Source organism: Pseudoliparis swirei, chromosome 24, assembly GCF_029220125.1.
Source record: "Pseudoliparis swirei isolate HS2019 ecotype Mariana Trench chromosome 24, NWPU_hadal_v1, whole genome shotgun sequence".
NCBI classification, from domain to species: domain Eukaryota; kingdom Metazoa; phylum Chordata; class Actinopteri; order Perciformes; family Liparidae; genus Pseudoliparis; species Pseudoliparis swirei.
Window position 1 is genome coordinate 6,502,403 of NC_079411.1, and position 27,234 is coordinate 6,529,636.

At 44.2% G+C, this 27,234-nt stretch overlaps 1 protein-coding gene across 11 annotated transcripts; it reads left to right on the plus strand.

The window, feature by feature from the left end:
- Positions 1-1,283: 1,283 nt before the first annotated feature.
- LOC130189905 (LIM and calponin homology domains-containing protein 1-like) lies at positions 1,284-26,961 on the plus strand. 11 transcript variants are annotated; one of them, XM_056408902.1, is made up of 31 exons: positions 1,284-1,744; positions 7,578-7,648; positions 7,759-7,828; positions 7,930-8,036; positions 8,134-8,158; positions 8,245-8,355; positions 8,764-8,882; positions 8,987-9,051; positions 10,727-10,928; positions 11,099-11,305; positions 11,779-12,087; positions 12,296-12,559; positions 14,078-14,338; positions 14,649-15,020; positions 15,131-15,484; positions 16,334-16,681; positions 16,818-16,856; positions 17,637-17,766; positions 17,891-18,048; positions 18,211-18,838; positions 19,347-19,778; positions 22,273-22,375; positions 22,639-22,664; positions 22,861-22,974; positions 23,148-23,240; positions 23,349-23,550; positions 23,678-23,777; positions 24,441-24,515; positions 24,671-24,779; positions 25,067-25,169; positions 25,632-26,961. In XM_056408902.1, exons 1-31 carry the CDS (start codon positions 1,637-1,639, stop codon positions 25,655-25,657), a joined length of 5,331 nt encoding a protein of 1,776 aa, XP_056264877.1. In that variant the 5' UTR covers positions 1,284-1,636; the 3' UTR covers positions 25,658-26,961. The 11 variants fall into 11 exon arrangements, with proteins under 11 accessions (XP_056264877.1, XP_056264876.1, XP_056264878.1 ...); XM_056408901.1 differs by having other exon boundaries at positions 1,285-1,744; positions 8,987-9,057; XM_056408903.1 differs by having other exon boundaries at positions 1,285-1,744; positions 8,987-9,057; positions 15,146-15,484.
- Positions 26,962-27,234: the final 273 nt, after the last annotated feature.

Below are 27,234 nucleotides of genomic sequence, written 5' to 3' on the forward strand. Positions count from 1 at the left end.
AAAGACTATTAAAATGAAGTGCAGCTCGTTGTTGTGCAGGGTGATGGTACTGTATGTCTAGGTGGTGCACTAATTGTTTACCTTTCTGCACCTTCTAAATACTTTGTTGGTGAAGCAGCTGTGAGAAATCAATAAAGCAACAATTAGACTTTCTCGCTCATGCTTTTAAAACCGTCTAATCTATAGCCCTCACTTGACTTCCCCCGCAAACACCAGTCTGCATTTTTGCCGACTACCCAGCCATTCGTCTGTCACGTGAGATGATGAGGTTGTCCTGTGGCTCTCAGTTTGGGGCTCATCCTGGACAGTTTTGGTGGTGGACTGGAGTTGGCCAATTTTAGATTGTGTGGTCAGTCCTCACGGTGGATACAGACGAGACCTGTCGCAAAATAGCAGGCAGTGTGACGTGCAGCAGAGGATACACTAAGTGACAGGACTGTTTTGATTGCGACAAAGCGGTTATGGAAACTGTTTTTCATGTTTCCCAAAATCCTTATCCATACAGACTGACTGGCCAATATGTTTGAGGAAGGACATACGGGTCCATTACCCTTTCGTTGCGTCTATATTTCTCCATTTAGGTGAGGTTTACAAATACATTTACATCATACTAAAGGTCAAACTCTATTGAGACAACAGACAACTATATGCATTTATTATCAACAGCACTGACTGTCAAACCATTATTTGGTCATGTTAAATACAGTATAGAGTTGATGCTATCGTGTTTGGGTCTTTCACTCTGACTGCACAGAGGACAGTGCACTTTGTAGAAATCTATAGACTATTATAAATACAGCTACTGAAGGGTCAACACTTGATTTCTTCATTAGTAATGAGTAAATGGATATTGTGTTGCCTGAAGTGCCCATCAGCTGAATTAAGGTCTCAACACTACATTTTGATACAGTAGCTCTTAAAAACACTATCTGTAATATGGTAGTGCATATTCCTTAACTAATCTAATTTACTAAATTAACAACGGCCCTTCATGGCCTGAGGGCCCCAGGGTAGAAGCCTGCTGTTCGTGTGTTAATCATCAGCCCTCAGGAGAATTAACTGAACAAAGACAATTTTGAAACATAATATAATTCAGACTTTTCGATGGATATGGGCATTTCTTTGTGGCCTCTGTGCACTTACTTCCACGGACTCAAACGGACCTCACAGCTCCCCCATCCTTCTCGCTCTCTCTCTCTCTCCTATCTTTCTCCCCTCTCGACCTCCCCCGCTTAGATTCCTGCCTGCGCGTTCACGTCGAACAAAATGCGCGCCGGCAGCCTCGCGCAGACCGACTGCGTACACCAGTCATTATTTTTAGCTCGTGGCTCGTGTTGCAGTGACGGGGTCGCGAGAAGCTTGCAGCTTTTTTTTAATTTTTACATTTCCTCTTTCTACACCCGCGTTCGAGCAGGACTTGCGGGGAGCACGAGAGAGCGACGCAACGCACTGACTGGTGCGCGTGGAGGTTGACGGTACATACAGCGAGGAGGAGGAGGAGGAGGATAACAAACTGCAAGGAGGGGGAGAACCACCAACACGTCTTATTACGTATCCCCGTCCATCGCCGTCCGACAGACACACACACACGCACATACGCACGCATACTAGTTCTCGGTAAACGGCCTGCCCGGAGATGGCCAGCCCCGCTCCAGGTCGAGATGTCCCGAATGCTTCGCCGAGGGACGAGCCAGGGCCGAACCATCCCGAACCGGCCTGTTTGGAGGCGCAGAAATGGATAGAGGTAAGTGAAGTGACCGCTCAGGGGGACCAGGGGGGGCACCTAAATGCACCATACTGGGGGATACAAATACGTATGTCCCCTATGTGCCCCACAGTACCGCTGCATATCGTCACCTGTCCGGTTACCGCGAGGGACAACGGCTCTGCGGCGCGAGGACAAACGTGTCAAAAGTGTTAACACATGTGTGGCTCGTGGTGTTAATTAGCACACACAGGAGCACGGGGGCTGAGGGGGGTGTTAAACACTGACCAGGATACAAAAAAAAAAATTAAACATACATGTAACACTCTCAAAGTAGCTTTTATGTGACGTATGTTTATTATCCATGATGATTGTTGTACTTGCGAGAAGGCGAGACGCCCCCTTCTTTGCGCGTGAGGGGATTCCGGTTTCCATGGTAATGAAACCGGGCCAGCGGTCCCGCACGAGGCCCGAGCAGCCGCTGGTCGACTCGGATGAGATTATCATTGTGTGGTTTCGCTGCATCGCTTTCCATCATCATCTGCTCGGATAAAAAAACGCCTCTCTCTTTAAGCCTGAGTTGTGAATCACGATTTCGTCCCTGCGTTGTGACCTATTTTATATCCGCCCCATGACAACCAGAATCCCAGATAAAACAATTAATAAAGGCTTGATGTGAAAGTGTTGGCTTTAACTTCACTTCATGGCTGTGTTTTCACAGGACTCCCACAGGCTGTGGTAGATAGAGAAGAAGTAGATGGATAGATAATAGACACATCTAAAAGCAAATGCAAGACTGTAAACAAACACCCAGTCCTGACATCCAATTTGAATTGTTGTGGTGAAACAAAAAGGATGATAAAAGGCTTATTTGCATCGTTAAGTAGTTTGCATGGACAGACAGGTTTAGACAAGCAAAACCAAACAAACCAACAAAACAGATTTCAGATTGATTATTTAAACAGATATGTTAATTACTCTGAATCATCCATAGTAATGAGACTAAAAATCTAATTCAAGATTAAACATGCATCCATCCAGTTGTAAAGATGCTATACTGTTTATAACAGCAGGTTTCAACCTGGGGTAAGGACGCAAGGTGTTGACAAATACATTGTTAAATGATTAAGGGGACAGGAAAGGAAAAAATTTAAAGTTTTTTCCCTCTTAGGCCTAATTTAACATAACAAAAAGTTAAACAAAGAAGTGCTGAACTGAACCCAACCAGTACACATGAGCATCCACAAGAAAGGGTGGTTTGGTTTTTTTTTTTTATCTATATCTGCTGCCAAAATAGTTCACGTCTTTCACCTTCTTTCCTTTTTTAATTAGAGAGAGAAACAGAGAGATCATCATTTTAGTCCACTCAATTTAGATCTGCCAGTGTCCCAAATACAATGCACAGAAATCAAAGTTATCAGCATTTCTGATTTTTTTCTCCATCTGTAGAGTAATGACCTATTTATGTGGCTTTAGATATATATCAATCAACCTTCAATGAATGATGTTGAGGTTAGATGTCTCTTATTCTCACAAGTCGTGCGTGTGCCCTCAATCACAAGAGAGGATGACAACATTGTGCCTCTGTATTCCAGTTTGAAGGATTATGTTATCAGCAAGGCTTTTAGTAATTCTCACACATCTGAAAGAAATAGAGCACCTTCCTATAACCTTTAAAGTTAAAAAAAGCAGTGTGTTGTGTCCAAGCAGCCACACATAAAAAGTCTTAAATTAGCAAAGGCATGATTTCGATGGAGCGATATAAGATCATAGAATAAGGGAACAAGACAAAGAATCTAACCAGACATTTAAATTAAATTTTTGGGGGATCATTGGGGCATTGAGCCTAATTTATCTGAAAAACAATAAACTCAAATCTACTTTTGCACCTAAGGATAACTCAAACTTATTTCTAAATCAATCAGTGCAGTTGACCTTAATACATCCAGGCATTCAAGCACAATGATTGTTTGTTTTTTTGGAACTACAAAAATGGCTTCAACTTACAATTATTGCGATGTTTTGATACTTGTTTCGGTCTGTACTTAAAAGCTGCTGTGTAACATCAGTAGTGAACACAACCAGCGTAGTCTAGGCCTCTAAGTCTTAATCTCTCCTGCAGTGTCTTTGCTCGCCGTCCCTCTTGCTTTGTCGTCTTCCTGCCTCCTAATTCTCCAGATATTTTCAGTCCAGTCAGGCTGACTCTATTTCTAGTGTTGTATTTTTGCACTCTCACAGGTGGGGATGATTCACGGCCACACTAGACTCCATGCAGCATTTTCAGCCTGCAGTATGCAAAGCGTACACACACACACATGCCAATCAGCTGTGCACGATACTGCTCACACACTCCTCAGACACGCCCCGATTGGGTGACACTGATCTCTATGGGAACATAACATGGGCAGGCTCTCAGGTGTCACTGTTTCTAGGGGGGCAGTGGAGCAGGAGGCTATATATCACCACATGACCCCAGCAGGAAATAAGACTGGCACAGACGAGGCCTTTCTATCTCAACGAGACAAGGCGGGGCGAGAGCTGATGCACACCATCGAATGTGCTCTACACCTGTTGGATGGGACGTTGAGCAGTTTAAAACACAGGCTTAGAGAAACACAAAGTTAACTTGAGTGTACACAGCAAGAGTTGGACGTGTGTCACAGCGGTCTGTCTGAGGCAGATCAACTCCAATGGTCGCAGACAGCCAGCTGTGAGTGTGAGAGTGGGGATTCATGGGATTTTCCATGCATCAAATACTGTATGAAAGAATCGGAAACAATGATGACGACACAGACTGTTGCTGTCGGCAGAGACGACATCTTTCACGTCTCATGGTTGTTTTTTGTGAAGATCAGAGATCTAAAGATGTTTCGTAAAGCATTAGAATACGACCCAATAGAGAAGAGTTTGTTATAATATGCTGTATCATGATACATGATTGACGGGCTCTGAAATATGTGCATTGTACCGAATTTTCAAGCAGCATTAGTTTGTGTTGTTCCAACTTTGAGCTGTGAGTAAATGAAGTAGTGCAATAAACTGGACTGTATTTAGGATGCAATGAACACAGAGTGAAATCATGTACTCAATTTGTTTTTTTGGTGCTTACATTCACTTAAATTGCACACAATCTCTGAGGTAAAGATCACATCAAATAAAAAGAACTAACAGAAATATATTCATACTTATTCAACATATTTGAAGCTATGTACAGTGACACATTAAATGATACTTACTGTACTACATATGATAAAGATATGTTGTACGTGTGCTTGGAGTACATATACTTGTTTTTGCTCCTCCGATTGAACAATTATCAAGTGTCGTCAGCTGAAGAGATATTTTCTAGTGCCGAGTCACTCTGGTTAATTACTCTGATCCAGATTAAACTCATTCTCGATCTGGATTATGACTTTAAATCTCTGTCTTTATCTTTCAGTTTGTCCCCCTCTTTAGTGTCTTCTCCGCTTCTCTGCATGTCACTTTAGTCCATTAGTGCCGACAGCATGTGATAACATTATGGAAAGACTAATGCTTGTGTAACACCGTGAATGAAAACACACGCCTCTCTCAGCGGTCTGAGCATCACACTGGGGCTCTGACCCTCAACGTCTCCATCAACTGGCTTTACTGGAAGCACGAGGACAGTTCAGGGTTCAATGTAGCATCAACATTACTGAGCCAAGCAAAGAAGAAATCAGTCCCAACTTCAGAAACATATGGGAGATCTTTTCTTTTCATCAGGAAGGTGGCATACTATGTTTTATCCAAAGTGTTATAAGAGTCTGTGAAATATCTTAAGAACTGAAACTATTGTGCTGTATTCGTCGTCATCTATTTATCTTTAAATAGATGCTTATCTCTGTGACTCTAATGGCTATGGTAACACATAAACGTAGGGTCAACTCAGAAGACCCGCCTGTCCCAGACATAAACTACAACTGTGTCAACTGCAGCAGCATGGCCCCATATTATTATCATCACCGACAGTGAACAAATGAAAATGAAGGAAAGGGTACTTTAGCCTACTTCTGCTTCTCCTCAGCCCCCACACACAGTGTGAGCTCGGGGTTTAAACGGTAGCTGCTGCTGCTGCCATTCACCCAGATCAGTCCATCATGGGGACCGAGAGCAGGCGAGGGAGGGTCGGATTACCGCTGCGGGCGTTGAAATACCCCCAAGGCCTTTGGCTCTGTCTTTGTAGCGGTCGTGGATGGTCACTTAACGCACATACAATCAATGGCTCTCTTTTTGACAGTAACACACACTCTTTTGTCCTCTGCCTAAACCTTTTAGACTTTTTTCATCCAAAAACATTTATGCTCACATCTGTCACAGTGTCTAATTACAGTTCTTCAGTGTCAGCGTTTTTCACATAACCGCTCGTTAGCCTCCTCCGCTGTCTGTGTCCGGCATCCCACACACACACACACACGACACGAAACACAAACACATTTGTACTGCTCCCCCTCAATACAGTTCTCTCCTTTAACCATCAATTATGCATGACCATGCTGTAAATGTTTCAAAAACCTGGAGTCAAACCTTGAAACATGACATATGTCTGTTTGTGTGTGTGTGTGTGTGTGTGTGGTTGTGTGTGTGAGAGAGTGATGACAATGGGAAACATCTGGTCATCACTTATATAACTATGAAACAATAGGCTATTTTCATAGCTGCAGATGCACTGTGTGTGTGTACCTCTCATGCATGTGATACACGTGCATCCGAACTTTACATAGATAAATGGTAATTAATCATAAATATTACTGGAAATAAAGAGCAGACAAAGACTGATAAAGCAAATAAGCAAATAGACTCAAGCATTGTGCCATCAAACTAACCTCAGATTATGATTTGTTGTCAGTTGCAGACACATTTTGACATATTGGCTCAGAGTAAGTGTAGTTTTTTTGGGGGGGTGGATGTATTGAAGCATACAGTATACTACACATGAGCAGTAGAGACGGAGAGAGTGTGTGCCTGCAGTTCACCGTTTGGGTACTAACTATAATCCATGCTTATCTGGATTAGAAATCCAAAGAGTCAAATCTGTCTTTTCTTCCATTCACATTCGGCTGCTGGTTACGCAACCGCTCAAGAAAGCAGTTTCATGTGTGTGGGTTGGTGTTGCGGTCGTATGTCAATGTTAGCTTCCTCCTCCTCCTCCTCCTCTCCTCCTCTGATGCAGGATGGAATTTGAGTCCAAGTCGGAGGACTGAGGTCGTCGTTGGCTCGGGCTACAACTGTGTGCATCTAAATCAGGGGAAATGGAATGAGGCCACCGAGCAGTGTGTCAGTGGCTCGGCGTCACTCTAATTTGGTTTCTACTGAAGCAAGAAATGTTGGGGGATGGGTGAAGCGGTCAGCAGCAGGTTCCTCTGTCAGGGACACAGTGGGGCCCATTTCAACAGACCTCAATCACCCTTTACACTTGATGCGTATCTGTTGGTTATAGCGATCGCATTAGGGCTGCAGATAATACCTATTAATCTGTTGATTATTGTTGTTTTTACTTCTCTCCTCCTTTCAACTCACACATGTCAGGAAGCAGCATCACAAGGAGCAGGAATCCAAAACACAACATTCTCAATTTACAATGTTACCAAACAGAGCGGACGAGCAGCTGCAACCAGAGAATATTTGGCATTTATGTGGGATAAAGGACTGAAAGGATTTATCACTTGTCAATAATGATTCACGTTTCCTCAAATTTAGTAATATATCAAATAATAAAATGTGTTTGAAACATTATTGATTTAATCAGAAAATAACCAACAGGTGAATCTGTCATCTAAAAGTAATGCTTAGTTTTAGTTGCAGCCATAGTTCCAGTCCAGCTCCTTTACATCTGTCTCTTCCCGTCCTCCAGGCTGTTACGGGGAAGAGCTTTGGGGACAAGGACTTCCGCAGTGGATTGGAGAACGGCATCCTGTTATGCGAGTAAGCCTCTGACATCACCTCCACTCAGTTTTTGATGTCTAAAGTCGCAACAACATACATAACCTCCTCTAAGACTCAATAAATCTCTGCTTCTCCCCTGCTCCACGCAGGCTGCTGAGTGCAATCAAACCGGGGCTGGTCAAGAAGATCAACAGACTGCCCACCCCCATCGCTGGGCTGGTAAGAAGACACCCTCCAGTGTGATATTCATCCCCGTAAACCAGCCACTTCATCAAAGTGACAAACTGACTGTCTGGGCTCCCCTGTTGTCTGTCTCGCAGGACAACCTGTCCGTCTTCCTGCGGGGCTGCGAGGAGTTTGGCCTGAAGGGCTCCCAGCTGTTTGACCCCGGGGACTTGCAAGACACTTCCACTCGAGCTAACCTCAAGTAAATAGTGTGTTATTTTAGGCCTGTTTATTTACATGTTGTTAAAGTTCTCACGACAGTAACACACCCCTCTCTCTCTCTCTCTCTCTCTCATCAGGGACTGCAACCGCAAAATAAAAAATGTGCGTAATTGTTGTCCTTTCATTACACTTCCTTTATCTTCTATGCTAATGTATTGGCCTTTATAAATCGAACCTGTGTCTCTCAGGTGCTGAACACTGTGTTCTGGCTCGGCAAGGCTGCCGGCGGCTGCGCCTCCTACAGTGGCCCTACTCTCAACCTCAAGGAGTTTGAAGGGCTTCTTGCTCAAATGAAGGTGGTGAGTGAACACAGTGAAGAGCACAGAGCGAGGACGGGGGAGGAGAGGCAGAGACCGGGAGACAGATAGCAGGGGGGGGGGGGGGGGATTTGTTAGTTTCCTGTCTTTGTTGGGGGTCAGGAGAGACAGGACACAAACACATTTTTGTTTTTGTTACACCACAGCTACTCCTATTTCAGGGAGAGACAGAAAGGACAAACAGGATGTAAGAGTTAAGAAAGAAGCGTGGCCCGGCACGTTTTATCTATTTGATCAATTGGTCTATTCAAACAAGAGCACCTGGCTTTCTCTTTTGTTTCCTCCGCTCCTTTCCAATCAATTTAGCAAACCACGTGTTGTCCCCTAGGTGAGCTTCTTCATGCATGTTTCCTACTTTTCCTGACGCATGTTTTTGTGTGTGTTTCGTAGGAGAGTGAGGACAGTTCCCAGATGCGCAGCGTTAGGGACAGCGGCTACGACTGCTGGGACTCCGAGAGGAGCGATTCTCTGTCTCCACCACGACACACTCGCGACGACTCCCTAGACAGGTGAGAGACGTCTGTCAAGACGCACACATGTACCCACATATGTGGACGCGCTGGCTACATTTTAGAAACTCTTTTACAATCAGTTTCCTTTTGTTTTCCGACAGTTTGGACTCCTTTGGCTCTCGCTCACAGCACAGCCCTTCTCCTGATGTGGCGAATCGAGGCAACGGTGATGGTTGGTTCTGATAAATGTTCCCCAAGTAGGAAAAACAAAACATTCGGAAACATCAGAGAGAGCCAGGCTAGCTGTTTGCCTGTGCTTCCAGTCACTATGCTAAGCTAAGCTAGCCCAATCTTCTCATCGTATGTAAAGAACGCCAATGAACTCGTCCTTTAAAGCCATAAATAGTCTGACTGCTGTTCCCTAACATGTTGGGGTTTTAACCTTTGTAGGCCTATGTTATGCCCAGTCAGGCAGGCTGTGGACAACAGCTGAACGTCTCAGACACTGTGTGTGTGTGTGTGTGTGTGTGTGTGTGTGTGTGTGTGTGTGTGTGTGTGTGTGTGTGTGTGTGTGTGTGTGTGTGTGTGTGTGTGTGTGTGTGTGTGTGTGTGTGTGTGTGTGTGTGTGTGTGTGTGTGTGTGTGTGTGTGTGTGTGTTTGCGGTTGGTCTGAGTAGCAATCACGAGAGATTCGGACCTGGCTGAGGTCAACATCCTGCCTGTCAGTCTGTCTGTCCATCTGTCTCTGTGTGTGTGTGTGTGTGTGTGTTTGATGGGAGTATCATAACGCATCCTGTTTGTGTCTTTTATGCTGACAGTATAATATGTGGGCAGCAGGGTGACAAGAACAACACTATTCCAGAGCTGAGAATGAACTTATTCATCCACATTGCCAGGACGCCACAGAGAAAGTGCGCTGACTTATAAAGTTATATTTATTAACCAACAAGAAAGAAAGATACGGTTTTGTCTTATTCTGTATTTCTGTGTGTTTGCACACAATTTATTCCCAATAACCTTGTGACAGACAGTAAGAGAAGAAATTATCAATGGTGTTCACTGACTGGCCATATACTAGTGTTGCATCCACATTTAAATAATTATTTTGGTTTAATATAACTTAGTTATATTCAGTGTTTGTAGTTTTGCTCAGTATTTATATTGATTATATTAACACTGTACTTACCAAAAGTAGTTGCTGAGATTTGGGGACAAATCCGACACGTTGTAACAAGCCGACAGTTTAGCCAAATATCCAAGCTACTTTATTTTGAGGTAAATACGTTGATATGTTGATTATAATCCTTCAATCTCGAACTAAGCTTAACCTTGGAGCTTGTTTAAAATCTCTCTGAATGCTCTGGTTTCTTGCCTTTTATTTAAAAAAAGTCAGCAAAGCTGCCACATTCATGATCTAGGGATAACTTGGTATTATTAAAGATGGAAATGATGCCCAAAACTATGAAATAGGACAGTGGTTGTAATACATAGGAAATGTCCTTACATTTCCAGAGTGATTATTCTCCTAATAAGACAACATTGTTGGACAGTAAAAGGTTAAGAGACTTAAACTCTATTGTCAATCTAGTGGTTGAAGGGCTGCCCCATACAGAGCTGATTTCACCATGTGGTGTTACTGTAAACGTCCAAAATGATTACAATTGTCTAGAAATGTAAGATAATTATTTAATGTCTCATTTCAACGTTCTTTGGCCCTTACTGACATGGAACAACTCGGTCGCGTTGGAGATACTATGAAGAAAATGGTGCTAACAATCTTGAATCTTAAATATCCTTTGCAGAGTTTATTATGCAAGAACCAATTAAAATAACTCCTGACATACTTTCTAACCTTCTTCACTCTCTTTACTTCTCTACTATGCTCCATTGCTCTTTGCCCAGGGCGAGGCAGCGACTCGGAGGCCGATGCTCCCAGCAGGAGGCCAGATGTGCGGAAGGATGACATGCTGGCCAGACGGACTGCCAGCAGTGAATCACGGGTCTCCATTCCCTTCAATCAGTTTCTTCCCAACCGAACCAACAACAGCTCCTACATCCCGACTCCTCGGCGAAAACCACACACGGAGGAAGGAGAGCAGCGCAGGTACCAACAGATCAGGGCTTTGAATAACTTGGTCGCAAACGATGCATTTTAAACCCATGTTAGTGCTGCAGTGGACAAATCCAATCATTGAGCTGAAGGAAAAGGTAAATCACACAAGACAAACATCCTCATCCCTAATCTTTCCCTGCCGTTACACATCGTTCCCCCAGTCACCCTCAAGCCCCTTCAGAGCAGTGCAAGAGAACCGGACTTCATCACAAAACTCCCAAGAGTGTCACTTGGGCGCCTGAGGATAATGGGGAGGAGGTAAAACAGGAAGAGGAGAAGGTGACTCAGGAAGTGTTGGAGCAGAAGACGCTGCAGAAGTTGGAGAAGACGGGAATCAAAGATCTGCCCGCTGCCGTTCGCTTCAGCAGGTCAGAGAGAAGGGGCATGAGAGCCGCTCCCGCTGTGGTCTGACAGTTTTTGGTCGTGTTCACTAACGGATCACAATGATGGTCATTGTGTTTGTGGGTTCCTTTCACCTGGTGATCCATTCACTCTCGTGCTGAGGTTCGACTTTTGGTTTGTGAAGCTATCTGGTTGAAGCAATCTGGCTTCTTAACGAGTGTGTTTGCAGATCTGACTAACTGCTCGCCACATTTCTGTGTTTAACGACCGCCGGTCATTAATATCGCAATCGAGGTTTCAATGGCATTGAATTACTTCAAAGTTGGTGTGGTATTTTTTGATGTAACGGCACTTCTTATACACAGTCTATGAAAGGGGCCATATTGCAATATGTGTGCACGCATGCCGAATGCGAACTCCGCACGTTGCTACGTTGCTACGAACGATGGATCTTTGATAATCTGACTTTACCTTGCCCCAATCCCGCCTCCAACCCCAGCCCTCCCACACTGGAGGAACAGGAAGTGAGGTCACCGTCCCCAAACATCATCCTCCGCTGCGACAACGACTTTTTGAGCTCTCAGAAATCTGCGTGGGACTCCTCCTCCGATGTGGAAGAGGAGGCAGATGCGCGGAAAGTTCCGGATGTTCGTAAAGACGACCTGGCATCCCGGCGAGCCCCTCGCGGCCCCGTTGCTCCCAGGGTGCATCAGTTTGTCCCGCAACCTGTCTGTAGCAGCAAAGACCGAGAGCGCTGGGAAGGCATTCGACGAGCCTCGCAGCAGAGCCTGCAGGAGAAGGAGATCAGGTTAGCCGGTGGCTGTTTGTGTGTGTGCTGCCCCTTTTTCTTCCATTTTCTCCCAAAACTTACTGACACAAATTCTCTCTCATTCTCGTACATTTTTTCTCTTCTTCTTTGGGTGTTGTGGCCCCTTGTGGTTTGACGTGCGCTTGCTTCACTTTGATGTCACATGTGTGCCGCGTGATGCCGTTGTACCGGCTCTGTGAATGGACAGTGAGAAAGAAGCAGTCCCCGACATCATGACACGCAGAGACAACCCGTTCCTCAACTCCGCCCCTCGCCACGAGGATGGGGAGGATGGGGAGGAAGAAGAGGGGAAGGTTACGGCGACCCCTAATAAGCAGAAGGATGACTTGGCTCGTAGGCGGGCTCAGAGTAAGCCCCTCCCACAAAGGGACGGACCAGTGAGCTTGGTTTCTGCCTCCATGAGCCAGGCAGATATGCAGAAGTGGAAAAGACTCAAGATGACTGAACCCAGGTGCCCAACACTCTCTCTCTGTTTCAGCACACATGCAGCACGGCACACTTAAATGCTGCTGTATGCCAAGTGTGTGGTTTCATACTGACTGAGAGAATGTGCAGTGTGTGTGCTTCTAGTCTTAGGTCCAGTCTGAAGCAGATCATTGCAGGCAGAAGAGGGTGTTTATTCTGCAGAGACTCTTTATATGAAGTAACTACCCAGATATTTTGTATACATGGGGAATTGTGTACCTTATTTTGAATGGCATTCCAGTTAAATTAATCGACACATTATCTAAAAGTGTCTTCACGCTGTCTGTCAGCTATTTTAAAATCAAATATCACCACAGTTGCTTATTTTGTTAAAGGATGCCATAAAAGACATTCCCGTAAAATATAAAGATAACACCGTTTTACTTTATTTTGACTTTACATTTTGCATCTCTGGATTTGTTTCAGTTACATTTAGATTCATTCTAACTTTTTGACAATAAACGCCAAACAGTTACCTTTCAGAATCAAAATAGACGTTATAACAATATTTAGAATTTTATTTTTAGTGCACAAAAGAGCACAAATAAACATAGTTGAAATAATATTAAATTGACATGTCATTTGTTGTCTCACCTAACTCTATATGAGAGAGAAGATAAGGGCATTCCCTAAAATGTTAACCTTAAAATTACTTTTATTACGCAAAAAGGACCAATAATCTTTGGGTGTAATTTCTTAAGTGTGAGAGTTTGCTATTTGTTTTACAACATGATGGATTCATTCAGTAATCAAATGAATCCATAATGTGAATAGATGTTTATTAGCCGTACAGACTTCAAAGTATATAAAGTTTACTTTGGAGAGCCACTTTAGTAGGATATTTAAAAGACCTCAAAAGATACCTCCATCATGAACTTGTTATTATTTCATCAGTTGCAGCGCTGTTTGTCTTTAGTTTTACTTTTATCCTCTTGTAAGCACCTACACTTCCCCTTAGGTTTAGTTTCCCCGCTCTTCTTTTCTCTTTTGCTCCCCATGTTCTTATCTACTTTTTTATTCTCCTCACTATTGTGCACTTCAGGCCTCTTCAGTCGTCTATGGCGGGCATTGAAACTGAGCAGGGAATTGGGCTGTGTGTGTGTGTGTGTGTGTGTGTGTGTGTGTGTGCGCTTCTGCTTTGTTTTTCTCTCTGCGCTGATGTCATTATATAGGATAAAGAGTTTTTTTGTGTTCCCAGAGGAGCTGCAGTTACCATGAATATGTAGCTACCTAGAGCAGATAAAAAAGCGTTGTGTGTGTGCTTGTTGTGAATGTACGTATGTGTGTAACTCGGGATCTAACTACACAATCCCATTAATTGTCCTCTTCTGTCTATTTCACGCTTCCTGTCTGATTCATCATTTCCACAATGTACTTCCATTGTCCTCACAGTCTGATCCTCTTGTCTCTGGTTGCTCATGATTTTCCACCCTCTTTATTTCCCACTGCTCTTTTTCTGGCTGTTGGTGTGTGCCTGTCTTCATTTGTGAGACTGTATCTGCAGTGAGGCTTGCCCGTCGTCCCCTGTGTGTCAAGCTTGTCTGGAGACAAATGTTGGGGATCCTTTCAGCGGACCAGCAAAGGCTGGACGAAGTCAGAGCAAAGTTGTGACCTTTGGGGGCGTGACTGAGATCGAGCAGCCAGTAGACACAGTCATGTCAAGTGAAGGGGAGGAGAAGGAGTTGCTAAGACGACTCCTTTCCAAGGCAACTGTAGCCATGCCTACCATTGGCCTGGGCTCCCAGCTTTCAGAGCGGGAACGCAGGTATGGACGAGGCCAAATACAAGACAACTTGACAACGGCTTGAATCCAAAGTCTATTGCATTAGTGTGGACTGCATTGAGGAATATATATCGCTCCCTTTCTGTTCCATTACTAATGTAATGGTTTAATTGAACTGCTGCTTGACACTGTCTTTTTTTACATTTCAAGTCTATTTGAATGAGTAAATAAGGTAGTTTGAATGCACCTCTGCGCATTGTGTTGATTTGCTTGTAGTTTTCATGCCTGGATTTTAAGACTAAAGTATCCGTCACTGGAGCTGCAGTTTGAGCTTTATATGGTGCTCTCACAGCCAGGTAGACGGAGCTGACCTCAATCAAACCACACCTCCTTCAGCTGTCCTCCCACTCTGCTCCCCTGAAAGCCCCTCTCCTCCTGCTGAGATGGACACGCGCCTGGCTCACTATGAACGGAGGACAGATGGGGGGGAGGAGGAGGATGATGATGACGAGGAAGAGGACAAGATTCCGGATCCTCAGAAAGATGATATGATGGCTAGGAGGACAGGAGTTTTCCATAAACAAAGCACGGCTCCAGTGACCTACAACCGTTTCCTGCCTCTGCCCAGCACCAAGCGCTGCACACAAGGCGAGGTCGCCACTGACGCTGCTCCGAGGAACAAGAGGGACGTGCAGGCGGCCAGGAGCAAGGAACTGAACGCCAGGTGGGCTGAGATTTGTGTGTCTAACAGTTTGAGAAGGCGCTAACACGCTCGGAGTGACTTGCATCCTCGAAGAGATTCTCCAGCTTGATGTTTAGTTATTTCAATTCTAGGAGTTTCTCTCATAGTGTCAGAGCGGAGCAACACCCACCCAGGGTTCCCATGGAAACGCCTCAACTTCACCCAGACACGACTGCAATCCGAGCAACGTCTCACAGCCAGTTTGAATATGAAGATGACGACGGGGATGAATATGATGAGAATGAGCCTGAGCCTGACCTGGAGAAGGACGACATGATGGCTCGGAGGACCAGATCGTTCCAAAAAACGGATGCGGCCAGAACCAATAAGCCCATCAACCGGTTCCTGCCGGTCCCCGGATCAGTTAAATATAACGTTGCCCCGGTGTCGGCAATGAAGCCGCTGCGCAACAGACTTAAACTCACAGAGAAGCTGGCGACTGAAAGGTATTTCACTGGGTTTGAATGTTGGATGATGAAGACATTGTGCTGTAGGCCAACGACTGCAACTAACAACGCCTATTTTACTGGCAAAGAAAGATTATGTTTACAAGTAAAATGGCCTGCAGCACTAACACTCTACGTCTCTGTGGACGAGTTATAGTTGATCCTGGCTTCACTGTGTTGTTGTTTTGATTCAATGCCAGCATGTCTGAGTGCGTGCGGCTGGACGCCCGTTTAATTTGTATTATTTGTATATGAAAAGACCGGTTGACTTAGATTGGCTGTTGTGGTCGGATTCTTGGACTTCTGGTTCTCGTGTGGCTTGGCGAAGGTTGTGCTTGATTTGAACTGACCTGGCCTTTTTTTTTTGCTGTTGAGGTTTAACCTTTGCTTTGTTTGGCATGACTTTGGTCATTTTGTTGAGTCATCAGCTATTATATTTCTATTTAAAATAGGAAATGAAAAAACAACTAAAACATAAAACAAACGTTTGTGTGCATACCTGTCGTCGTATCTAGGCAGAAAGATTTAATTAAAATGTAGTTCCAATGAACAGTAAGATTTACGGATAATTAACCAGAGAGATGTCGCTTTCTCATACAGAATGTTATACTTTACATGTTTCAGTTAAAGTTTTGAGCAGCGCAAACACACTTCTCCTGTCCGTCATTGTTTTGTGCTGGGGGCAGAACACCACATGCTCTGTAAGCTCGTCCCGGCTGTGTGTTAGAAAGTGCAGCGTCGTGAAAACGTCCAGCTCAGCTGCAGTCTCCTGTTGTCTGCGGTGCGGCCTTGATTTATCCGTTGAGCTGTACTTCCTGGTAATCTTGGCCCTGTCACTGGATTTAACAGCGTCGTTGCCATGGTAGCAGAACCTCAGGCTCTGCTCTCCAAAGCTCCAACCCTCCCTAAGTGTGCAGGGCCGAGGGAGCGGCAGGCCGAGGGTGGAAAGCAGGAGGGAGGCGTGGCAACCCCTCAAAGCTCTGTCACGGGCGTGACCGAGCCCCTCTCCTCCCCGTCGCTCACCCCTCCACCCCTCCGTCCGGCGGCGGCCCGGGCCTGTAAAGTGGAGGCGGAGCTGGGAAACCAGGGTGTGGAGGAAAGAGTTGAGGAAACGGTGGAGGAGAGAGAGAAGGACGTGAACAGGGAGCCACGAAGGAAGCCCTTCTGGCTGGATGACGATGATCTACCTCCCATCATGTGAGATGCTCTTCTTGTGTCTTCATCGCGCCCCCATCTCAGATTTAGCTCTGAAGTGAGACCTTGACATGAATGCTGCGGCCCCCTGCCTCATCTACTCTTTCCTCTCATTCACTGTGTTCTGTTGTTGTTTTAGGATGAGTCGGCGAGTTGCGTTTATGTCTGAGGACACTGAGTAAGTCTTTTGGCACGAACCTGGATGAGTTTCTGCATGGCGACGATTTATACACACAGTTCACATTTGACTTTCAAGAGTTCAGTCCGATAATATCTAAATATACGAAACACTAACAGTGTGCTCTTTGCTGTGGATTGTCCCATCACGACTCATCACTAACATCCGGCCTTTTATTTGCATTTTTTACTGTTAATGTAGTTACGTTTTACAAATATGTTGCTTGTTCTAATTTAAAAAAAGGTTTATACTCTGTTACAATAATCTATGAATGTCTTTGTCTTGCCAGAATACATTTTGTTTGCTTGTTCTATTCCTTTGTGATTAGTTTATGGAAACAATCAAATGTTGTTGTTACTGTTGAGGTGTGATAAATCCACTATATACTGAACAATAACAATGACAATGTAATATGTGTGCGTAGTGGACTGTTCATGGTTGTGTCTGAGTTGTGTCTGTTATGTCTTGCTTTGTGTTGTTATTATTTCTAGAAATAAGTTATAATTACTGTCAGAGCATCTTTGTTTACGTCATCTATTCATTTTTAAAAGGGGGGCAGGTTTAGTTTGTTCCCTGTTTTTTATTATTATTATGGTCTATTATTTGTTTAGATTACAGTTTAAATGTTTGACATGTTGTCTTATATTCACTGAAGTGATTAACGTAAACAAGAAATGTATTATAAATGAATAATTTCTGTTTTCCAGACTCAGATTGGACAAAGTTAACATGTTTTATCAAGTGATTCAGTAATTATTCAGGATATTTTTTCCTCTCTAGGAGCGTGAGCATGAGTGACATTCTTAATGAGGAGGAGGTGGAACACTTACCACCACTGAGCCAATCACGATATGAGCGGAGGCACGAACAGTCCAACAACTTTCAGGATGATGACGACCACTGGCAAAGCGTAAGAGACTTATGACATTTAAGTTTGGATCGTAGAAGGGAAAACATGATCTGCATCTTATTGAAACTCCAGCGATAACTTGACTTAACTCTGCACATATTTAAACCCGGTGAACCCGGCACAGGAGTTGGCTCGATGGAAGAATCGTCGTCGCAGCACGTCACAGGAACTGATCAAGAAAGAGGAAGAGAGGAAGAGGATGGAGAAAAGGATGAAGGAGGAGGGAAGTGGCAGCAACAAGAGGAAAAGCATAAAGACCTACAAAGAGATCCTGGAGGAGAAGTAAGGATGATACTGTGGCCCTTTGTCGTGGTGTATGTGGCCCTTAACATGAGAAAGACGATTTAATGTTTTGAACCTTGATATGCAGCAATATAACATACAATGTCATAAACATGACCTAGAAGATACCAAATACCTTTCATTCTCTACTTCTCTGTCTAGGGAGCGCAGAGAGTCCGAGTTGTGTGACGCCTACAGGAATGCTGCAACTCCGGAGGAGGCCTCCGTGGTTTTACAGCGCTACGCTCTTCGCTTCACCATCAGTGACGCGACACTGGACAGTCTCAAGCTGCCCAGATACCCTGCAAATCCCAAGCAGGACCTTCATCCGGCGGACAGAGAGCACAAAACGACATCACCTACCAATGAATCGTCACAACCGCCGAACAAACTGGAACCGCCGGTTATAAAAGACCAGAGCCACGCAGAACCGGGAGAGATGAAGACTGATGTAACCGCTCAACAAGAGACGTCAGTCTCCTCCAGCTCCCCGGCAGCTGGCGGCCCCCTCGGCCCGGTCACAAACTCTGAAAATGTGCCACCTCAGTCTCTCGAAGTGAATGAACCTCGATCCAAACCGACTCCAACCACGCGACCAAAACAACCGATTGCAGGAGACGCAAAGCCTCAACCCAAACACAGTGAGGCTGCACATGTGCCGCCTCACAGCACACGGCCTGGACACGCACTCCCCTCACCTCCATCCGTAGCCCCCAGACCCGTCCCCCTGCTGGCAGCCAAGCCCTACTGCCAGCCCAGGAGCGCACAGTCTGGACACAAACCCGTCAAGGTGAGTGAGGGGTTAATATCAGTCAGCCGCAGCAGTCGGCATCACCTGACGCTCACGGTTCCACCTCAATGCGCGACCTCATGCTTCCATGGAAGGAGGTGTTTGTTATTATCTTTAGGATATCTTCACATTTTTACTTCTTACTGGTTGACATGGATGCTGTTTTTACATTTATCTCTGGTTTTATATTTATTTATAATTATGTTGTCAGTGTTGGTTTGCATTGTTAATTTTCTAATGTTGGCGAATTTAGCATTCAAGATAAATAAATACATGTATTTGTTAAGAAGAAGAAAAGAAGAATAAGTGATTGTTGATGATGTTTTCAACAAGAGCTGCAACGGATCCCTTAAACCTCCACTGAGTTAGTAAAGGCGCAACATGCCTGCTATAGCATCAACATGTCTGCAGTTGTACAAATGGCCTCCATGATTTTGTTTTATTCTCACTAAACAAGAAAGATAGACTATCCCTCTAATCCTACCTTCTATGCGTTTGTTCCACTCAGATGGACGGGTTGGTGCGAGTGAACGGAGAGGTGAAGGTGGATTTATCTGTTTCCACTTCGCCTACCTCTGCTTGTCACTCACCCCCGGAGGTCAAAGACAATCCGTCAAAGATGATGGAGAAAGATGTTCCCTCTGAGAAGACAGGGAAGGACGTTCCCTCAGAGAAGACAATGAAGGACGTTCCCTCAGAGAAGACGGTGAAGAACGTTCCATTAGAGCAGACAGAGAAAGATGTTCCCCCCGAGCAGATTTCGGCCTACCAGGAGACGGTGGAGGAGACGCCGTCTCCTCAGACGGAAAGATCGAGCTCGTCTTTAGGCTCTGCCATCAGCTCCCTGATTGGAGGACGAAACTGTATCATCACGACAACCATTGTGACAGAGCTCACACACGTGGAGCCACATCAGCCGGACAGCCAAAGCAATGCACAGGTAATATCACGAGTGACTTGATAACAGAAATAGAAAGCCTTGGTTTCTTCTGGGTTTTCCATTTGATATTTATAATGCACGCTTCACATTACCTATTCATGAGGTGGGGAGACCCGTATTAATGTCACGCTCAGGCTCTCCTAGGCCGGGCGTAACAACTTTCAAAAGGATACAAGATTTTTAGATGATGTTTTTGAGTGAAATGTATTCTTCTAACCATTCAGACAGACATGCTTTTCGTTTCTTTTCAATAATATGAAGATAAACTTGTAGAAATGTGACATTAGCTCGTGAGAGGTGATTTATCACATTTACTCTCCATGAAAGTTGTGTTATCGCTGCATTGGAGAAAAGAAAGTGTGAATTGTTGTCATGGACATTTCCATCCTGGTGCATTCAAGTGTTCATGGAAAGCCGTGACACCTGAGACATGATGTGTACCATTCATGAGCTGTGTTGGTGGAAAATGAAACCCAGGGGACAAACTGAAAGCAGACATGGGTGCTGTTAAAATAATATGTTGTGAACTTGGTTTCTCTTTGCATGAAAAGGCTTCCGTTCAGCGGCTGACTGGTCTTTGAAGCAAGTCTTTAATGTGCCCACGGGGAAATTAGACTCTGCTTCAAGAGATCCACTATTGTCCCTGTGCCCAAGAATGCTTCTCCAGCATGTATGAATGACTGAACCGGCAGGCCCCCTCACCTCGGTGGTCATGAATGCTGAGAGGCTGATCAGGACTGCATCTCTGCTGGACCGCTGCAGTTTTGCTTATCCCCAAACAGATCCACGGGATGATGCTGTCTCCACTGCACACACACACCACTCTCTCATCTGGACAGCCAGGGGGGCTGAGATCATGTGTGCATTTTCTTTTCATCAGCTTTCAAACACCCAGTCCCTCTCCAGGCCGGGCAAGCTGATTGAGCTGGACTTGGCACCCCCCTGGATCCTGGCTTGATCCTGACTGGGTCCTAGGGGTGGGCAGGGTGGCAGGTGGCAGACAAACCCCAAAACCCCTCACCCTGAACACCATCCCCCCAGGTTAGCCCCTCCTGTACCTCCTCCCTCCTGTACACACAGACTGTGTGCCAGTTCCAGCTCCAGTTTGCGGATGACACAGTGTGGTGGGCCTGATCTCCACAACACAAGAAGGCTACCTGAGGAGGAGTTGCTGATCTGTCACTCTGGCTGGTGCCAGGACAGCAACATCATCACACACCAAAAACCAAACTAGGATCTGATTTGTGGACTTTAGGAGGACACACAAGGAGAAAGGCTTAACTCACACTGTGGAGGACTGGAGACTGTGGGGAGGTGGGGAGCGTGCCCCTGGGAGTCCACATCACCACATCACAGTCAACAAACACACACACTCACAACTCTGGGTAGAAAGGCAAGGCCAGGCCTCTACTCTACCAAATGAGGAAAGTTAAAGTTTCCCAAATCCTCCTTCAGTCCTCTCTGGGAGCTGTAGTCCTGACACTGGTTTGGCAACTGCTCCGCTCAGGACAGGAAGCTGCAGAGAGAGTGGTGGTGCGTTCTGAACGCACTATTGAACTTCACCACCCTGCAGGACTTGTACCAGGAGCAGAGGTGAGAGCAGAGAGATCAGGAGATCTCCTCACCACCCCAAACCAAGACTGTTTCGTTTGCTGCTCAGGGCAGGCGCAGCGCCGTCACGCGTGCAAGAACAGAGAGAAGAGAGAGAGAGTTTCTTTCTCTTCTCAGGACCATCAGGACTGTGAACCCGACCACCACCCCCCCCCACACCCCACACCACACCTGCCCTCTTAGGCACACACACACACACACACACACACACTTACTGTAAATATTGTGTTGTTTTTTTTTTTAAATAGTGTGTGTACTTGTTGCCATTCCTGCTGAGCATTGTGCTCTTTTCTTTTTTTTCACTGTGTGTGTGTGTGTAATGTGTGAAAAAACATCTTGAATCTTGAATCTTGAAAACAATGGATACAATTCAGACATAAAAAATTGGAAAGACATTTAAAAACAATCAGTACAAATTCAGTGTTTCACACAGCCATAGATGTCGATTTCACAGACCCAAGGCCAGTTGGGCTTTTTACCTTCCTTAGTGTAAAACTCCAAATTTAAGAACATAAAGAATATTTTGTTGCGGGTCAGGCTTTATCTGTTCAGTCTGTTGTCCTAAAAAGAGTAAGTAGAAGTTGCAACTCACAGTGGAGAAACATGAGCCTGACCTTAATCGCGCTCACGCTGTTCACATTGACGGATGTCTCATGTAAAGTTTAGAGTCTCTTCAGGTTGATTTAAATATTGTATTTACATGAACTGAAGCCAGCGGCTGCCTGAAGAAAAAAAGCTCTGGTGTATTTTGGACGTTAAACTGGTAAAAACTGGTAAACGGTGCATTAATTTTTGAGAAATATTTATGAATAGAGACAAATTAATTATAGATCCACTATCCAGTTAATCTTTGATTCATTTGGTTGAATAATTTGACTTTCAGGTCAACGGCACTTCTGGGTTTTCCGAGAGTCCAGTGGAGGGAAAAAAGGCTCCGCCAGCTTCACCGCCAAACAGAATGCAAGAATCCTCTCCCACTGTCACAGGTAAAACTGCAAATTATAGTATTCGATATAGAATCATTCCTGCTGCAGACTTTCTGTATCATTTGTCTCTACAGTTTATATATATTTGTATTCAGTTTGGTTGTCATTATTTTCAGATTTATGTATTACTATATTTATTTAAATTGCTCTGTGTGTAAGTACATTAGAAATAACTAAAACCCAGAGTCCGATTTATTGTATTTGTACACATACTTAGCCATTAAGGTCTTATTTTTGATATATATGTGTTGTCTCTGCCACAGAGGGACTTGAGGAGAGCAGTGTAACTGTGAGTATCTCTCAGCAGCCCCAGCTTGTGTGTTTCTTTTTCTGTTTCTCCCTCATTCTTAAATTGGACCCTGTCCCGTCCCTTCGTCTCCTGTAGTCGCTGTCGTCAGACTTGTCCTCTCACCTTTCCTCTCTTTCTGTCCTTCTGGTCCGTATACATGTGTGTGTGTGTGTGGTTGTCTGTCGGGTCTGGGTAGATTGAGACCCCCATGTTGAACTTGGCTAAACGTGTTAATCACTGGGTCTGGGACCCCAATGAGGAACGTAAACGCCTGGAAAGTTGGCAACAGGAGCAGGAGCGCCTCCTACAGGTACAAAGGGGGAGCGGCGTTAATGTGCATGGCACCGTGAATGTTTTAGCAGAAAGCGGAAGGCACAGGGTATATTTGATGTGTATAAATATATATATAAATATGTGTGTGTGCGTGTCATATGTGTGTGTTTTGTGCATTCAGTATTTGACATGCACAATGTTTATCTCCAGGAGCAATACCAGAGAGAACAGGAGAAGCTGAAGAAGGAGTGGGAGAAAGCACAACTAGAAGTGCAGGAGGAGGGGAGAAAACACAATGAAGAGGTACAATCCCACGCAGACGCACACGCTGAGTCAAAAGCATCACTCGCTGCGTGTGTGTGTGTGTGTTTTACGGAGTTGTGTCTTTTTGGTTGTTTCGACAACTTCCAGGAGAGAAGGATCCTAGAGGAGACGGTACAGCCCTTAAATCAAACGGGTTTCGTAAACCAGCAGTCGGGCCAGATGGGGACGACTTCGTCAGCGCCAGAACACAACCAGACAGAGCGGGGAAACGTCGCTCCGCAGCAAAACGGCCAAAGCACCTCCACGGGGAACGAGGGTCAGCATGTGTCCAAGCTGCACTTTCTCCAGGGTGAGATCAAGCAAAGATACACGCTGTTCTGCAGCAGCTGTCTACATTTGTGTTTGCACGGCTCATTCAATCTCAGCTCAAACATTCAATCCTCACAGTTTCTGTTCTTTTATGTGCGTATTTGCAGATTCTGCATGTGATGGTGAGCCTCTAATGAAACAAGAACTGTGGAAGACGGCCTCTCTGGACCGCAACCCTCAGCTGAACCAGGCACATATTGCTCAAAGGTATGCAATCGGGAATTTAGGATTCTCTCATATTTCTGCGTGGGTCCTGAGTGCATGTGAAGTTGAGTTGTCGTGACCTTTCTTATACCACATTTAAAGTGAGCACGCGATGTTCTGCTTTCGAGGGCTGATTAAGTGGGTGTGAAGCGGCATTTTCTATGGAGGCGGATTTCAGCTAATTCTGTAGCATTTAAAGTAACGTATGATGTAACAGTGAGTCAAAGCGAAAAGCTTATGTAACTCTAAATAGCGGCCTCTGTGGATACGAGTGACAATTATGAGATAATAAAAAATTCTTAACTATTTAACCATTAGCCACAATGTTACGCTAATGTTGCGTCAGCATGAGAGTCATTACTGCAAGCTGAACTGACAGCAATGTGCATTACAACAGCTACATTTACCAAATGTGGACTAATGCTGATTTATACCAAGAAAGGCTGTAGCCGAGTGTATTTGATTAAGCAAGGGGGCGTTTTAATTGATTGTGAATTCAACTTTCTATTTGTATCAGGAATAATGTGTTATTTCTTATTAAAATTCAGTCTTTACTCGTGTATGATTCTCCAGGCACGTGTTACAAACATGTTGCAGATGTTTGGGATGTGCAAATACTGTCTATATTTATATATATATATATGTATATATATATATTCACCACAGGTCTGAATCACATGGCGCTGTAACAAACAAACAGCAGCCGTCTGCTTTGTCACCTCAGCCTCCCTCACACAGCAGGTAATGATACAAACACACATGAACACGACTGCAAACATGTTGGAAAGAAGTTAGGCATTGTTGTTTAAGAAGTAACGGTGTTTTAAGGTCCATTTCCCTCTTTATCTTTGTGTGTGTGTGTGTGTGTGTGTGTGTGTGTGTGTGTGTGTGTGTAGAAGTGTTAGTGGGAAGAGACTGTGTTCTGGTTGTTCTCAACCACTGGAAAAAGGAGCTGCCATGATCATCGATACACTGGGACTGTTTTTCCACATACAGTGTTTTAAGGTACTGTATTATTCTAGGACACACCCGAACGCTATTTAGAAAATGTTATACTTTATAAAAGTAAGCAGTACTTGATTTCTCTATGAAGGTTTTGAAGATGTAGTTTACCGAAGCATGTGTTCAACACAGTTACCTCCGGGGTAATTGGAAAACATACAAAAGATGCCGTCATCCGTCATAATTCTCATCCTTAGTGTTTGTGAGACATATTTAACCGTTTGATAACCTGTCTAAAACAATCCTTTCCGTGTGTTATGTTGATAATCAATCGTATGTCTCTTCCCCAGTGTGGAGCGTGCAAAGGGCAGCTGGGGGACGCCACTGCTGGGACTGATGTACGAATTCGTAATGGACTGCTGAGCTGTCATGAGTGCTATATTGCATCTCGGGGTGAGACAACATACATAAACAGAGAGCGACACACACACACATATAGACATGAGCGCCCCCCCCATTATCATTATCATCATAGATAATTACATTTAGCTGAATTACTTATGTTCTCTTGTACAACTCTGAATATAGTACTGAGTATTTTCACAGAATAGTATTGACACTTTTTCCAAAGTAGAATGTACCAGTACTCCTTGTACCACCGACCTTAGCCCTCATAGTAACATGCCTAACCCCTTCTCTCATCTATCAATAAATACACAACACCTTCATAAAATGGCGTTGGAGGCCAAGCTGACAACATCATCTCAACAAGGTCCTTATTTCAAGGGTCGAAGGAAGTGGCTCCAACAAGAATACAATCAAACAAACAGAGACTGACCAACAAATAGTTATTGAACAACCCTAATATAAGTTATGAGAACAGACTTTAACACCATTCCATGTGTTTGTATGCAGGCAGAGGTCAGCCCACCACACTATGATGACCTGCAGTTGAACCGGAACCCCCCCCCCCTCCCCCCCTTCCTTCTCCTCGTCAGTAATTTGGATGGAGAAGAACTTCTTTTCCTGAAATGCACAAACAGCTTTATGGATTCTACTGAGAGCGGAAAAACTGGACTAATATGCGGACTGAGTGACCATCATCTCATGCACATACAGTATAGTATGTGTGTGTTTAATAACTGTACATGTGTATACACTTTAACATTTTAATATGTGTAGCATGGATGTAATCAGCAAATCAGTGTATTTAGATCTTTGCACACCCACACAGTTAAGATGCTCGAATAAAGCTCAGTTCTGTCACAAGCTTAACGTGTTACGCTAAAAGCTGAACCGCCGGACATCAGCCTCAAAGTCTTGATCCATTAACCAACGCTTCTGCACTGATCACGTGACCAGTTCGGGTTGGCTAACCTGAAGTAGCTTGACCATTATAATGCCTTACTCATCGTCATACCATCTCATTCTTTTGGGGTTTTGTGTTTACAGTTTTGCATGAAAGAAGAACATATATAAGTTATTGTGAGTATTGCTCAGATGCAGTAGTGTGAGTTTGACGTACATATGATGTTAACAGCTGAACTTTAACTTTCCTCTCGTATGTTGTACATCCTCATCATGATATTGTTGCTTTGTTATGGTAATCTGGCTAACTCACACACGCTTTCTTTCTTTACAATTAGTTTTACAGGAATGAGAATGCATGTTATTAATTATATACTTGTTGTTCTTTGGATTTTTAAATATTTTCCCTTTAGGATGTTTTAGCCATTGTTTATTCTCATCGACTGACTGCATCCGAATCAGTGCCTTATGTAACGAATGCCAGGCCCAGTGTGTGCGGAGGACGAATTTCACACCCACACGGACCTGTGTGTGTGTGTGTGTATGAATGAAATCATGCATGTATAGATATGTAAGCAATGTGTGATTTAACTTGAAGCACAGTTCCATACCAGCAAAAAACATTTGAAATGGATCTCCTTATCACCTGTTCTCTTCCACCTCCTCCCATGAGCTAAACCAATGACGCAAAGTGGTTTGCTGCTTCCCCGGTTAATTATTCCCTCGTATAATGACAGTTTCACAATGTCCTATAATCTCTCCTCGTCTGCCTCTATCACAAGTGTTGCCTCCCCAGAGTCTGAGCTGAATGTCTCCGTCCTTTGTGTGTCGTTGCTTCTATCTGATCTCAGCGTCTTCATCACTCAAGGAAAAGCTCAATTCATTGTCTTTTATAGCAAGTGTATGTATGTTTATCAATAAAATATTTTAAATGGGATTCTTTTTTTCTTTTGTGCAAAGATCAAAATGTAAATGTGTAAAAAGTATTTAGATGAATAAGAATTACTCTACTTGCTAAAGTCCTGCATCAAAAGTACACACGTATTTTCAACAAAGTGGACTTAAAGTGTAAAAACTTTATGTTTTACAACAGAATAATAATTCCTTATTGTGTCAACAGTATATTAATGGTATGGCTGGTTGATTTGTAACTACTATAGACCAAATGTTGGCTATTTCAAAGATATACTTTTATAAATTGATCGTTGAA

Coding starts and splice junctions, on each gene's coding strand:
- LOC130189905 (XM_056408901.1), top strand. CDS start 1,637: ATGGCCAGCCCCGCTCCAGGTCGAGATGTCCCGAATGCTTCGCCGAGG. Junction 1,745..7,577: donor AGGCGCAGAAATGGATAGAG/GTAAGTGAAGTG, acceptor CCCGTCCTCCAG/GCTGTTACGGGGAAGAGCTT. Junction 22,376..22,638: donor ATCCTCTCCCACTGTCACAG/GTAAAACTGCAA, acceptor TCTCTGCCACAG/AGGGACTTGAGGAGAGCAGT.